The sequence below is a fragment of the Diadema setosum genome, chromosome 17 (genome assembly GCF_964275005.1).
Source record: "Diadema setosum chromosome 17, eeDiaSeto1, whole genome shotgun sequence".
Taxonomy (NCBI): Eukaryota; Metazoa; Echinodermata; class Echinoidea; order Diadematoida; family Diadematidae; genus Diadema; species Diadema setosum.
The window spans coordinates 12,114,318-12,130,180 of record NC_092701.1 but is presented as its reverse complement, the minus strand read 5'-3'; the positions used below and the strand labels follow the sequence as shown (position 1 = coordinate 12,130,180).

Below are 15,863 nucleotides of genomic sequence, written 5' to 3'. Positions count from 1 at the left end.
CACGCGTTTTGATTCAGTTGCATGTTTATTCCGTGCACACTGATATACTGCACGGGCAGTCATGACATTGTGTTTGCGTTGTGTTTGTAGAGCTGATAGTCTGGGTGCCAGAGGCTGAAACTCCCATTTTTATTGGTTTTACCCTATTTCGAGGATGCTGAACCCGAATCCGGGTAATGCAAATCACTTATGTCTTATAAATCTCTCACAGAATATTTTATACAGAATTCTGTCAAGGGGATGTGTACACTCAGTGAAGACGAAATAAAAAAGAATATGATTTATATATGTATATATATATATATATATATATATATATATATATATATATATATATATATATATATATATATATAACATCTGCATATTATGCCCTCATAATGTAATTACATATATGTATGCATATATATATATATATATATATATATATATATAAGTAAATTATATCTGTTTATTAAACATATGTCATATTCGCTGAGAACCTCTATTTAAAATATCATTAAGGTGCATTCCGAGATGACAAGACTGGTATTTTTTTCTAATCTCTGAAGGAAATCTATTTGTAAATGCAGACTCATGGATAAACATTCGAAAAGCATGTAATCAAAGAATATGATTAAGTAACATCTATTTCACGTGAAATACTGCAGAGAGATTTGGAACGTTGCAATGTTTTAATATTCATCAGATACATCATATTGGAATGTTTGTCGCAGATATGTATGAAAAGAGCAATGTTTGCAAGGTATACATAATCTCAGAGCAACTTGCAGTGTACTTTTCAGACTGCACATTGTCTATGGAAGTGTAGTCCGAGTCAGATAAAAGCTAATCTGAAAAGAGAAAGTATAATATTTCAATTTCTATTTCAATTTATTTTTCATGTTTCTCAATGAAAAAAAAAATAATATAACAAAATTAAATAATACATGATATCCAGCTAGGAGGCATAATATTTCAAAATGAAATAGGGCCTACATAATATCCAGCTGGGAGACATACATAGAATATTGCAAACATATAAAACATAGTGGTCGATCGATGAATGTTGGAATCTGAGAATGAATGCTAAAGAAATATGAACGAACCTACTTAAAAGCAAGCTTGTGGAGCGTAAGGTCCCAGTTAAAATCGAGCTACAGATTGAGATGAGGAGCATGGATACAACAAATGACCGAAACATAGAGGGAAAAAAAGAAAATACACACACACAAAAAAATGAAATATACAGGGATATAACAAATTCTTCTCTAATGCAGGTTTGGGGGTCGGATAAGCTACATGCTGCAAGCGGATGAGCCGTTGTCATTCTGACAATAAGAACAATATGAGTCAATGTATAATGACAATATGGTACGGTTTAGACATTTTTAGAAACTTATACATTTCGTGTCTTCAGAAGAGACGGGGAAGTATTGAAAAGAGAACACATGCACCTGCAAATCAAGAAAAAAAAAACATCCAAAAAACCATTTGCAGTGCAGTGAGAATGAGAATACCAGCTGTTACCGCGCCCCCAATGTCTTTAGTTAGAGAAGGAAGAACGCTGTGGCAGAAATAGAGAGCGCAAACAGCTAGGTTCAAGTCTGATTTAACATGACAACAACCATGCAGAACAGTACAGCGGGATAGTCCTGAACAATATAGAAAAAAAAATTCAATGAGCTTAATTGATGTAGTTATTCAATAAGTACTGTCTTAATTTGCATTTGAAGGATGATAGTGATAAACAATCTATGAGTTCTGGGGGGAGATCGTTCCAGTATTTCGGCCCCGTATACATAATTGTTTTCTTCGCGAAAATTGTGCGAGTACAATATGACAAGCACTGTGAAGATTTGACCAAAAATAATGGGGAAAAATCAGGAAAGTTATGAAATTGTGAAGCTTTGCTGATTTCTGCTGAACAGTTGATAAAGATGTGTAGATGAGGATGAGTGGGCCGATGGTGACATCACCTCACGATTTCCCATTGGTCGTGTTATGATTACATAATATATTTAAACAAAGGAAGGGAAAACTGACCAGAAACAAAATGAAAAAAAGTGAAAACTTTGAGCAAAGAAAATAGGTTTTCATCGGGATTCGAACCCGAGACCTCCCGTTTACTAGACTGGTGCTCTACCGACTGAGCTATTGAAAGCCCTAGTCCGGTGTTCGTCCCATAATCCTTGATTCTCTTTGCTCGTGTGGTCAGAAGCTATAGTGTGTGTGTGTGTATGTGTACCATGTAAAGTCGTCTTCCTGCTACAAAAATGAAAGATATAATGTTATTCCAGCTTAAATACATTCAAAATAATAGTCAGTCAGGTATACCATGGTTGGAAAGTGGACATTTTTTTTTTTTTTTTAATATGAGAAAATTTTCTCTTTCTTTTCAGACTAAAGTTTTACTGGTCCAGATTTTTTCTTTACGAAAACACCTTCAAGACACGCGAGATCCTTTAAGAATACCCAGTTACTGCAAGATGAACTTTTAGTCTGTTGCACGAAGTACGTTCTTCGTGGCAGTCTTTTTATTCATAGAATTTGTGTTTTAAAAAAGGTCTTGGGATTGAGATCACAATTTAGCTTTCTTTCCGGTAAACTCTATTGCACATTAAGAAAATAAACCTTCATAAAAAATGGTATCCTTAATGGTGGTAGCTTTAGAGTAGAAATCAAACAAAATATTGTTTGAAGTCATGTCGGCACTCACCATCAATACAGTTAAATTCAATTCAGTTCAGTTCAATCCAATTCAGTTAAATTAAATCCAATTCTATTAAAAAGTTTATTCCCACAGAACATAACAAACGAAAATTACAAATGATCTTGAATGCACAGGAGTTGATCGTACCATTAGATGTATTAACAAAGCATAAGCATAGTATACATAGTTTCCCACTCATTATGTATTATGTTATATCATTCATGCTCTGAGGGAAAAAATGAGGAGTCTACTAAAAAGCAAAGCTTTAAAACTGTGGATAACTCAGCGCAAAAGTCCGAATCTACGTCACTTTTTTTTAAAACCCAAATCTCACTCATTTTTTTTTTTTTGTAAATAGGTAATGATCTGAATTGATCGCTGAAACAAGTGACTATCTTTTCTTTCTCTGTTCCTAGTTACAATACGTCTCATGTCTAGAAAGGCTCGAGAATATAAATCTATCTCAAGCGGCAAGTTTAATCAACACGACATACAAAATTACATAAACATTCAGATATAAAACTATTCATTCAAAATTCATTGCATTATTACAGGAATGGAAAAGAGAGGCCCACTGTAAAGACAAGATACATATAGTAGAAATGTGGGCTACTAAAAGAACGAAAGACGAAAAGTAAAGCAATGGAAACACTAAAGCGCGCGCGCACACACACACACACACACACACACACACCCATACACACAGAGGCCCGGAGAAACAAAGGAGACCTCCGGACGATTTTCAGACTTTTACATTTGAACAAGTATAAATTAGTTATACCGAGTACAGAGTTTTAGAATTTATAATGATTGGGATGAAGAATAAGAATGTTTTCAAAATTTATAACTAATTACAATGAGCAAGGATGATGACATGGCAGCCTCACGGAACAGATCTCGGCATGCCTCTAAGCTATAGGCGCCATATTTGAATCAATGATCGCATCACATTACAGTTTCTCTATCCTTTGTTTTTGAGGTGTTTATTACTACTTTTATACTCATTGCCTTCATTCGTGTACATGAGTTGGGGCTCAAGGAAGCAGACCCAAAGAAGAAGGCATGTATCAGTTCTACACAGGTGAACTTGCAAGCAAGTTGTATTGTAATGGCATTACATTGCTACATTTCTGGAATATGTGAGCCTCCTGTGTCATCATCATTGTTCAGTATAGTTTCTTTAAGGTTTTTCAAAGTATTGGTTTCTCTGCTCAAGGACCACAATAAATTCCACAAATATATACATGGAGTTGTCGATTTATGTATTACATGACGTGAAATTAAGTAGACCAGTTCGTAATTCCATTTGCGCATGAGCAGAAAAAGGTCATTTGTACCAACAGGCATTTTGGTTTATAAATTCACTGAGATAAGCATCTGTGATGCCATGATTATTCATGTAATCCTTATCTAAATGGTGCTTGCCAGCACATCCACCTGACAGCAAGAATGGTAATTCGCAATATAAAAGGAAATAGGCTGTTACTGCATTCAATACAAAACAATGAAATGGATGCCTGCTAAATTGTCAACTGATGGAGTATTCTGATCACCTGCTCTGAACGCAAGCTCATTCTTTGTTTGAACATGAATTCCATGAATTGTTACGTCGGGCAAGCTTATGCATTATGCCGCTTTGAAAACGAGTGAAGTGCCTAACCAACTGAGAAAAAAGAAAGGTCATTTGTACCAATATGTACATGAGCTAATTACGAACTGGCTTATTGTCTGGAATACCCCTTTAAAGACGGAAGAAACAGCAATCATGTTATCATAGGATCCAAATTATTCGAATTGGTATGTGATGTCCACTTCTGCAGTCTTTTCCTTGAACCACTGGTCGAACATTTCATTCTGGGCCACAGTGAAGCGATTCTTCCACTGACCGGCAACTCCTGTCATGAGAATAAAAAAAAATAACAACACTGCAAACTACACTACAAAGGAATCACTTGGAAACGCAGTTGATAATACAAGATCTTATCTGTAACCATCTGACAATAATGGCGTAAGTATATACCTTGTAGTAGTTGTCGAGTAAAATAAATCTAAACGTAAACTGAAATTCATATCATCTGTACATTTGTTTTTGTCGGAATTTCACTTAAACACTTTTTTTTTCCGTGTTAACATGAATATATCAAGAGGGACTTCTTTATCAAACTTTCGAAATGATGCACAATGGTCCAGTCTCTCTAGAAAGAGGGTGAGAGGTGGTGAGAGGTGGTTCCATTGTCCCGAGTTTAAGGGCATGCATCATACGAAACGCCTTCATGTCGAAACTATAATCACATGTATACAATACAGGGAAATCACATTGTTTACCATTCCTGAATAGAAGACTCAGTCGATAAATTCATTGTCCATCGTGAGCCACTGTCACGGCAACTGGAATTTTTCTATCAAGTCGGAAATACCATGGACCTACCACACACATGGACTATGAACGGAGGTCTTTTCTGTGACCCAACCTGCATTGCCGCCACCTGATTGCGTGCATCTTGACGAGTACATTCAGATGTTTTGACAATGACGATTGTGTAATTGTTCATCGTCACTGGCAAAAGAACCGTTTCCCTCATTTCGGTTTTATTTTGCTGAGGTGCCTTTTCAGACTTAACTGCCTTTGGAAAATCGACAATGATTGGGAGCAGCAAACCTCAAATCATGACAAATTTCGTGTCACAAACCGACGCATGTGGCCGCGCGTGTAACGTTGCTCAATGGGAAGACATACATGTCGTCTACCATTACTGTCAATGACCCCGTTTACAGTGCGGGGCTGGGCCGAGCCGCGGCCGAGCCGCGGCCGAGCCCAGCCTCAATTGCGAGGCCGGGCCCCGCAATTTTGTCCGTTAACACTGCCGGGCTCGGCCGCGCTTTTGATTCAAACCTTTCAATATGTTGTCGTAGTGGCGCTCTGCTTGTAAACAAACGCAATTTGGTATTGTCTTGGTTGTCAGACCCTTTGCCAAATGAATTCCGTGGCGACGAAGTCGCCGTTCGGGCAAAGGCCTTTGCCGAAGGAAAAAATCCTTTGCAAGACAAAACCACCTTTAACTATACTAGTTTCAATTCAATTCAATTCAATTCAATTCAATCATAGTTTATTTCCAATCAACGAAAATCAAAACATAATACATAATACAAAGTATACATGTCATGAAATGATATTGTCCAAACGTTTACAAAAGATTCATGTAGTATACGAAATAAATTATATACAACATATTATGTACAATAATTACGAGGAACAATGCATGTATACTTCGTGAGCGTTCGGAAAATAACTTCAGTTATGGAAAATAGCGATCCACTAAAAAACAAAGCTTGTGGGACGTGGATCGCTAGATGAATAATGAGTAAACAATGTATTATTCAAGGTTTTTTTTTTTTTTTTTTTTTTTTACAGCTATTGTATTAGATATCGACGTTTAGGGGGTTAATATCCTGAACAGCGAAATAGTACAGGTAGAGGGTTTGGAAGCCAGACTAAAATTGGCCGCGCATTTGGCCCAGTTTACGTTTACACTGAGAAAAGGCTGGGCTCAGCCGCGGCTCGGCCGCGGCCGAGACCACCTCCAGAGCGACGCCAAATGCGAGGCCAATTTTGGCCTCGCATTTGGCCCTTTGCGCGTTTACACTGAAGCGGGGCTGGGCTGGGCCGCGGTCGAGCCGCGGCCGAGCCTCGCACTGTAAATGGGGTCTAGGTTTACTCTGAAACAATGTGCGAAAAATTAGATTACATACAACCAACCTGCCGAAATAGACCCCGTTTACAGTGCGAGGCTCGGCCGCGGCTTGGCCCAGCCCCGCTTCAGTGTAAACGCGCAAAAGGCCAAATGCGCGGCCAATTTTAGTCTGGCTTCCAAACCCTCTGCTTGTACTATTTCGCTATTCAGCATATTAACCCCCTCAACGTCGAAAACTAGTATAGTTTAAGGTGGTTTTGTCCTGCAAAGGATTTTTTTCCTTCGGCAAAGGCCTTTGCCCGAACGGCGACTTCGTCGCCACGGAATTCAGTTGGCAAAGGGTCTGAAAACCAGACAATACCAAATTGCGTTTGTTTACAAGCAGAGCGCCACAACGACAAAATATTGAAAGGTTTGAATCAAAAGCGCGGCCGAGCCTGGCAGTGTTAACGGACAAAATTGCGGGGCTCGGCATCGCAATTGAGGTAGGGCTCGGCCGCGGCTCGGCCCAGCCCCGCACTGTAAACGGGGTCATACTTGCTTTCTCTGGTAAAGTACGTGCATTTCGCAAATGAAATTAACTGAGCGATGATTTCCCAATGCATAGGCCTACTACAACTGCGCATGCATGTTTCTTGATTTAGGAGAGTTATTATCTTCTGCGCATGTAGTTTTCAGATATCTCAAAGCGCCGTCTTGTTTTTACTCCAGGCTTGTGACACCGAAAATGTTAGGCATATTGTGACGCTTTTCAGAGAAACAGGTGTTTGAATCAACAAACGAGCTAAAAACACGATGTCCATGTGTGTAGTAGGTGCATGGAAATACCAACAAATATTTCTACTGATCACGACATAACAAACTGCTAAAACAAACAAACAAACAAACAAACAAACAAACAAACAAACAAACAAACAAACAGAAAACAGTGAACACGTGACTGGACGCAAGAGAGCAACATTAAATCCCAGTAGGCCCCTACAGTAGCAGCAGCCTAAACTCTCGTTGACCTTTCCGTCGCCAGCAAACAGTATCCCTCGCAAACTAACTTCAACTTTCTAATGGAGCAGCCACAATATGACTCGTTTACTCGTTGACTCGTGTCCCATTGCATAAATCACCAGCCACTTTCTAAGGAAGATATGTCTTTGTGATGGTAATTTTTTTTCGCTATCCCTTCTTATACAAGGTAGATGGTACAGACACGAGGATGTGCGAATAGAAATTGCGCAAAAAAAAAAAAAAATGCTGAAATAAAGATGAAAATTACTCGACTGGGCATACCCGGGCACTAATCTCATATATCTATCAATAAAGAATTATATTTGAAGATTATTCCATGTCAGTTTTATTTGTCGGAATTAAGCGGAAAAGTGATAAAACCGGCTTTCCAAGATGGTACAATTTTAAACATTTTCACATGATACAGCTCTGATTTACACTTTTAAACAAATTTCTGCACGGGATTGAATTTTGTTTTACATGCTTTCTCATTAAGTGAAATTTCATTTCATTTAATGAATAAATAAGCAAAATATGGCCAATATTATGTTAACGTTCAAAATGAATCTTCAGATTGCTCAGCAAGACGGCGGCTTCGAACATCGATCATCAAAGGCACAAATGCACCTGTGAAATTCTTTTGTACATCAATAGAAATCTGACAACTGTTTGAATAATTACAGCCAGTTGGAACTCCAACCCTTAAACCTCCTTGATTATACGCAGCTAACAATACATTTACAATAAATTTCATTTCATTTAATGAATAAATAAGCAAAATATGGCCAATATTATGTTAACGTTCAAAATGAATCTTCAGATTGCTCAGCAAGACGGCGGCTTCGAACATCGATCATCAAAGGCACAAATGCACCTGTGAAATTCTTTTGTACATCAATAGAAATCTGACAACTGTTTGAATAATTACAGCCAGTTGGAACTCCAACCCTTAAACCTCCTTGATTATACGCAGCTAACAATACATCCCAGAGCAAACAAACTACCACGAACTGATGTCCGCCGCAGAGAGTGGGTAACTTTTAACCCGCCTGCGCACATGGAGTTGGCCGTTTTGGCGCCACATGCATGCACCGAAAGCTCTGAACCGTCGTCCCCCGGCAGCCTGCCTATAGTTCTGCGTGGTGCTCCAAAACAAACTATGGACCACATCCTGCTCGAGTGCAACAGACTTGGTCCTCCTGGGAGCCCTCCCATTCATGATCTGACCTATCCAAACCGTGGCACCATGGACTAGTTACGGTAGCTTCCCTGGCCGGGCGTTGTGGCGTGCGCCAGCTACTTTGGAGGCAAGGGCGGGGATATGTCGGTCAATGAGTCGGTAACGCGTCTACCTACCTTCACATCCAATAGCACCGAGTTCGAGTCCCGAGTCTCACCGAGCAATGTTGTGTTGAAACATTCCGTTCCTTCTATTCTAGTAAGAGGCAAAACACTCTGCCCGTCGGATAGGACATTAAATGGAGGTCCCGTGTGTGTGTTAGCTACGACACACGCACGTAAAAGATCCTACCAAAGAAAATCTCTTTGGATCCTACTTCATTCATTCATCGCAAAGAGCAGGGTGCTAACCTGGTGAAGTGGTCCTCATACCCACCCTCACAAGAATACGGGCGAATGATGCCGACCTCTGGCGGTTCGCCCCAGGTGACTAGCAATAGTCAGCAAAAGGTATCAACCAGGCACACACTGTGCCATACGCTTGAATGAATGAATGGTAGCTTCCCGAAACAGTGTAGCAGCAGACCAAAGAACGTTAAATCCCAATCCTAGATAGCATACCTTTGTTCATGAACGAGAAGGCGTTGACCACGTCGTAGAAGTCCTTGTTTGTACCTTTCTCCTCCATCGTCTTGGTCGTGTACGTTTTCTTCATTCCCTTGAACGAGCTGTGCTCGACTACCTTTTGGAGCTCCTCGTCGGTCAGATCAACGCCGATGTGGGTGGCCACCTGTCGTATACTGGTCACCGGATCCTTTTCAACATACAGAGGACGGAAAACTTAAGACAAAATTATATATAGATTAATTTGTAACACTGGTCTATCAAAATTTAATATCGTCTCCTTGCTTTGAAAGGCACATGCAATTACGCCAACCATTTTCTGAGTTCACAATAAATTTGTACAATTAAAGTTCCGCATGTAGGCCTACGTGCAAAACGACTGCATGATTCTGTTCTTGTTTGTGTTGAATGCCATTGCAATCTTTTTTTTTTCTGATTGCTCGTGCGGTATTCATTGAGGTCATCTTTAGAAAAATAAGATAAAACGTACATTCCAGCAAATTAATCTTTGCCTTCGAATTTTGTGTAGACAATGTGTAGATCAATAGGGATATGGAAATTATTTTGTACCTTCTTCATGTTCTCGTAGAAGAGGAAGAGAACGTTTTCCTTGTCCCTGATTTTCCAGAAGCCAAGGTTGTGATCAAGCCACGGACCACACGTCGTCTCTATCAAAGAAATCATATATTAAAGATGAAAAGGGTCATCAAATCATCATGTCCTGATTGGTCTCGCACAGACGTCAAAAGTCGTTTTCAATCTTTCACATTTTTTTTTTTTTTTTTGTGATCTACCAGTATAATATAGTGGACTCGTATCGAGGCTTGTAATCTGGAGACTTGAAGAAGACTATGGTGTACCCACAATTCCCTATTTGACTAAAGGGTAGAAAAATGAGCAGCTAGAAATGATGCCGTGCCATTGTCCTCTAAGATCACTGTTATTGCAAAGAAGGCTTTAACTCTGTGATAAAATCGGGTGATATTATTTTCATTATCTGTTGCACGCTCAGATCCAAAGGCCTTGTGATCATCTTAACAAGGTTCTCTGTTCATTGTCAGATCCCTTACAAGGCCTCTAGTATGCTGTTATGAAGTTCTCTACATTTTGTGGTTGCTGCTTTTTTTTCCGAAGAAAAAGGTATGGCCTTGCCTTCTTCAAATACACGTATCTATGTACAGTGTTTGCGATCTTTTCCAAGTGGCGAGTATAACTTTGTTTCAGACTCACTGTCTTTTAAGAAGGATTCCAACAGTGTCTCCCATGCGATCATGCCAACAACGTCTTCTTCTGCCATCATCATGTTGTACAGAGAATTGAGACAGTCCTTGGGGTTCCGAGCCACGTATATTACCTTTAAAAAAAAAACCCACAACAACACCGAGATTACAGAGAAGGACGCATTATATAGTCCACACTGCAAAAAGTCCGGTGTTAAAAAAGAAACACCGAGCCGGTGTTAGATTCCCGGTGCTCAATTTTATGGTGTTAGGTTAACACCGCAGGGTGAAATTTCAAAATATAGAATTGTGTTTTGAATAGTTTCTTAGTTACTTTTCTTCTTGTTGATTTTGAACTTCAACAAGACGATCAAGAATTTTCCGATAAAGTACTTGATTTAAAAAAAAAAGTGTAAACACATTTACACCACAGTAACACCAGTTGGTGTGGTCTCCTATTGAAACTGGACGGGTGTTATAACAATGAAATTAACACCAGCAATATCAAATCAACACCATGCGGTGTCATTTTTTTAATTAGCCTACACCAGCGCAGTGTCAAAAATATCACCAGGTAGAACAGTGTCAAATTAACTCCACGAAGTGACAGGTGAACACTTTTCAACACCATCACAACATACTTTCTACACCTGTGGGTGTGGTCCTCTATTGACACTTGATCGGTGTTAGATTTAACACCTAAGGTGTTAAATCTAACACCTACGTTTTTGCAGTGCAGTTGAACAATGTATTTATATACAGTAATTCCTTTTTACTTGCACTCATCTGACATGAATTTTCCCGAAGAGCAAGGCTTTATACAGGCATTGCGCTTAAAGAGGGTCCTTCATTTTTTCAATTATATCTCAGAGGGAGACAACATTTGGGCCTCTAGACTTACAAGACTTCTTTTGTTTGTTTTTCATTTCATGTGACACTCGAAGACTTTTTGAATACTCTGTATGAAAATAACAGTCATTTCTGTTCGACGAATGATGCCTAGTAATGATACACCACTCAAATGGAACGTTTTGTATTTTGTCAGCAATGATTAAGAGCTTTTGAAATTGAACATACGCACCATTTCAAAGTTTGTATAGTTTTAGTTCACTTTACGTAATTTATCTATAGATCATCATTTAACGTTAATTGTCTGCATACCTTTCCTCCCTCTCTCTCTCTCTCTCCAAAAAAAAAAGACCGAAGTGTCCATTAATTAATTTCTGATGGTAACATTAATCAACTTTCCCTGCTTGTCTGCTGAAACGGTACTTATACATTACAGACATATCTTACCATGACCATGAAGTTTACTTATGGTCTTGTTACTTATGTCCACTTTGTACAGGCCTTGGTAAACCTTGTCATGTATGTCGTATACAATAGACAGAGCTGCGTATTAAAATCAGTATTGACTTTAGTGATCGTGATAATTAGATTACTGGGGAAGGGTGATTCCAACTCTTGCATACTTTTCCTCTCTCCTCTAGCTTTGGAGGTAACAGTTGATGCGCGAGATGGGTGATGATGACTCTCGGTGACGTTGCCTTGGCAACCACATCAATGAATGGTGACATATCCATGGGATTCTTTAGTTCCTCCTCGCGGTTTTTCGGGAACTTCTGTGCCGTGTTTATCATCTCTATAGTACTGGTATTTAATGATCGGTCGATCTTTTCTGGCACGCCTCTTGAAAGTACGAGACCAACTATCTCCATCATCCAGTGCGTTCCTGGACGAACGATAAAGTTATGTAATTAAATATTCATAATATTACAATATTACACGAACAATACTTTACACACAGCATTTGTAAGCAAGGATACGCGTGTGGTACGTTTACACCACATGATTATTTGCGTGTATGTATGTGCGTATTGTATGGGGTATCAAATCAATAAGACAGATTTCCTTGTAAAACTTAATAAGGAAAACATGTTTGCCTACAACTTCCGTATATACCATTGTGAACGGGATGCTGCCGCCTATAGTTTATAACCTTGTATCGCGGGAACCGGAAACAATGTCGTGTGTGATGACTTCTGTATGTCGTCGACCCTGGACTACTATTATAGGCCTAATTATGCTGTAACCACTAAAGAGGGACGTTTGATATTGCATGCATGATCACACTGTATAACAATCGTTTTCACATCTGGGCCCCGTTTTATCAAAAGATAAAATCGATTTTAAATTTCCTTACCACACAGTCTGCCATAGACTTACAGTTGAAATCAACCTTATAATTGATTTTAACTCTTCATAAAACAGGGCCCAGATCTATTTATGCTAGTTCATGTGTCACTGCATAAATAAACTGTGGGTATGAAATGAGGGATGTTTGCCAAAGGAATATGTGACACAAATAAACTGTGGGCATTAAATGAGGGATGCTCGCCAAAGGAATATGTGACACACATTGTTGATGTCAAAAGCGAGAAAACAAATTTCACCCGTGCTCTTCTCCGGCGCAACTTCATTAGCTGCACCAGGAAAATCAATGAGATGACTTCCAATATCCTCCTCACACACACACAGAGCACACACACACACACACATACACACACACACACAAGTAAAAGAAAAGTAATAATAATATCAATAAACAGGTATTACGAAACAGTGCCAGGTATGTGACTGGCAATTTCAACCAACTTCAACTATATCAAATAATTATATCAAAATCAGATCTGAAACTGGTAAACACTCCATGTCATAATTATACGGGCAGTATAATTTGGAGAGGATTTCCACAGGATCTAAAAAAGATGAACACCCGAAACGCTTTTCAGAAATTATTGCGAAAGTATCTCTTATCAAATAATGTATAAATGATCCCCTTCGTATGTATAACATTGCTTATGTGAATATTGTAAATACGTTATAATTTATATCATTGAAAGGACTGCATAGCCTCGACTAGCCTGCACGCTATTGCCGGTTCTTTTTTGCCAAAACTGTACTTTAACTATTGACTGTTTTAACTATGTTGACGATGTTTGTTTGGTAAATTTTGTTTCATTTTATTTTATCTTATCTTATTTCATTTCATTTCATTTCATTTCATTTCATTTCATTTCATTTCATTTCATTTCATTTCATTTCATTGCATTGCATTGCATTGCATTTCATTTCATACATTGTCATACTAAGGGTGCTTGAGTGGGAGGCTTTTCAAATCTGGCGTCAAGAAATCAGTCTGGCAATGCTGTATAGACAGAATCCGCTTTGATATCAAATTTCATCAGTATCAAAATCAACTGATATCAAATGGGACGACCATCTTATACCGTTGTCTTCAATCACCATTGGCCATACATGTCATTTTCAGACCCCAGTCTGCCCAGGTTCCCAGGTTCTGGCTTCCTCCTTCTTCCGATCCACAATATACTGAGAAGTGAATGGAATGCACTCGAGGAGGAGCCAACTGACTTCTCATCACCTGGGTCGCATTTCATAAAAGATGTTAGGATGACAACTCTTGCTGGAATGGCAACTTCCCATAGCAACAGCCAATCAGGAAGCTGGATTCTTGTCGTTACCATGACAATTGTCATTCCAGCAAGGGTTGCCATCATATCAACTTTTTATGATGTCTCCCAGTTTGCATTACGGGAGGTTCTACTGTGCATAGCAAGCAGCTAGTCCAATACCGATGCATTTTTAACTGAACCTCAGTGTAGACAATAATGCACCGAGATCCTATCTGTGCTTATAGTTTGATTGACTCTATGCAGTGTGATTAATCTTCAAACCCTGGAGGAATATGTACTAAAAGTGGAAGAAGAAGTAGAAGACGTGTAAAAAATGTCCATCAATCAATTTTTTTTTTTGTTTATCACTTTATAGTGTACATGTATGATCAATAAATGGACACAAGGGCCCCATTTCATCAAAGATGCAACTTTTGCTGGAATGGCAACTTCCCTTATAGTAATAGCCAATCAGGAAGATGAATTTTTGTCATTAACATGACAATTGCCATTCCAGCAAGAGTTGCTATCATATCGACTTCTAATGAAATGGTACCCTATAGCTGGTCTGTGATTATTGGACTTCTGAATGGAAAAGATAATACTGTGTAGTAACGTGTTGTATAGTTTAAAGGTCATCGTTTTGGTCACAAGAGCATCAGAGAGAATGTTATTGGTTTCGAATAGGAAGTTGAGAGAAACATCCGCCCGGCTATACCAGTTTTGTTTTCATTATTGCTCAACTTTTTTTTTTTTTTTGCCTCACACCATAAAAAGATTTAGCTCCCAAATCCTGAACGCTGTATACTATCACTTTTCTTCTCTTCTCTTCCTATTCGGTACCCCCTTATTCTTGTCCCTTGTTATATATTTTTTTTGTCCTTTTATATTCCACCTTGTGTTGTCCTTTTCAGTCAAGTGACATTTAAATACTTTAAAGATTTACGTTATTTGTTCTCTGTGTGTGTTCTGGTCCTTTAGTTAAAGAAAAAAAAAAACCAGAATTAATTGTTACAAGGCGTACTGTTTAGAGGCGGTTGTCCAAGTCAAGTGATTTGCTTATTATAATGGTCTCCCCCACCTGTATATTTAAAGATTTGCCATAAAAAAGTGTTATTTCACATGATTGTATATTTGTAATGTGAACTATTATTTATATTTTCACGACTTGTGAATAACATGTTTCATTTTGTCATACATATTTTCTTTTATATACAAGTGGAGAAATAAAACTTAGTGAAACTGAAAGTGAAACCGTGTTTTAAAGAAATCTGGCGTATAATAGTCAAACCTAAATGTTTTGCAACATACCCCTTACATGCACAATTCTAGCAGTTTTAAGGAAACGACGTACTGTTATAGATTGAAAAAAAAAAATGTTAAGCTCCACAGTACTGTATTTGCATTAATTTTTAAGGTAAAAATGAGACCATCCTTCAACAGGTATGATCACAAGGGACTCTTCATAAAGGAGCATATCAATGCACGCAGTAGGGTCATGATGTAAGAACTCGAATGGATGAAGTTGTTTCATGCATGTATGTCCGTGAATGGTACCTACATAGTCTTAATGAAAATTTCTTAATGAAAATAATAACATTTCATAGAATATTAAAAAAGAATCAATAGTTATGAACTCTATAATCTATAACAACGAAACTGAGAAAAGGTGATAGTACGAATATTTTTATCATCATTATCCTTAGTATCGTTTCAAGCCAAGACGTCATACTCTCACCAACATCATCATTTTCCTCATCATCGTCATCATCATCAACAGCATCATGGTCATTCCTATGATAAAGATCACAATGATCGATGGATGCGTACCTGATTTTGGATAGGTGCAGATCCACACGTCGTCTGGACGAACTTCAAACGTCTGCATCGCGTCGATGCTGGAGTCCAGAACGATATTGGGATACATAAAGCCTTTGTACTCATGAGACTGATTTATAAACGCAGGTTCGTTTGCCGCCAT

The 15,863-nt window shown here is 38.5% G+C and overlaps 1 protein-coding gene across 1 annotated transcript; it reads right to left on the bottom strand.

The window, feature by feature from the left end:
* Positions 1 to 4,477: 4,477 nt before the first annotated feature.
* LOC140241259 (sulfotransferase 1C2-like) lies at positions 4,478 to 15,863 on the bottom strand. Its single transcript, XM_072321007.1, has 6 exons — positions 15,713 to 15,863; positions 11,882 to 12,141; positions 10,420 to 10,543; positions 9,760 to 9,857; positions 9,187 to 9,379; positions 4,478 to 4,587 (listed from the first exon to the last, which is right to left on the bottom strand). The coding sequence occupies exons 1-6, from the start codon at positions 15,861 to 15,863 to the stop codon at positions 4,478 to 4,480; spliced, it is 936 nt and encodes a 311-aa protein (XP_072177108.1).

Bases quoted from the DNA above. Each gene is read 5' to 3' on its own strand.
- LOC140241259 (XM_072321007.1), bottom strand. From the start codon at position 15,863: ATGGCGGCAAACGAACCTGCGTTTATAAATCAGTCTCATGAGTACAAA. The intron at 10,544-11,881 runs GTATGCAAGAGT...TTTTTTTTAAAG, and splicing joins AGCTAGAGGAGAGAGGAAAA to GTAATATACGTGGCTCGGAA. The intron at 9,380-9,759 runs GTACAAAATAAT...TATGTTGAAAAG, and splicing joins TCTACGAGAACATGAAGAAG to GATCCGGTGACCAGTATACG.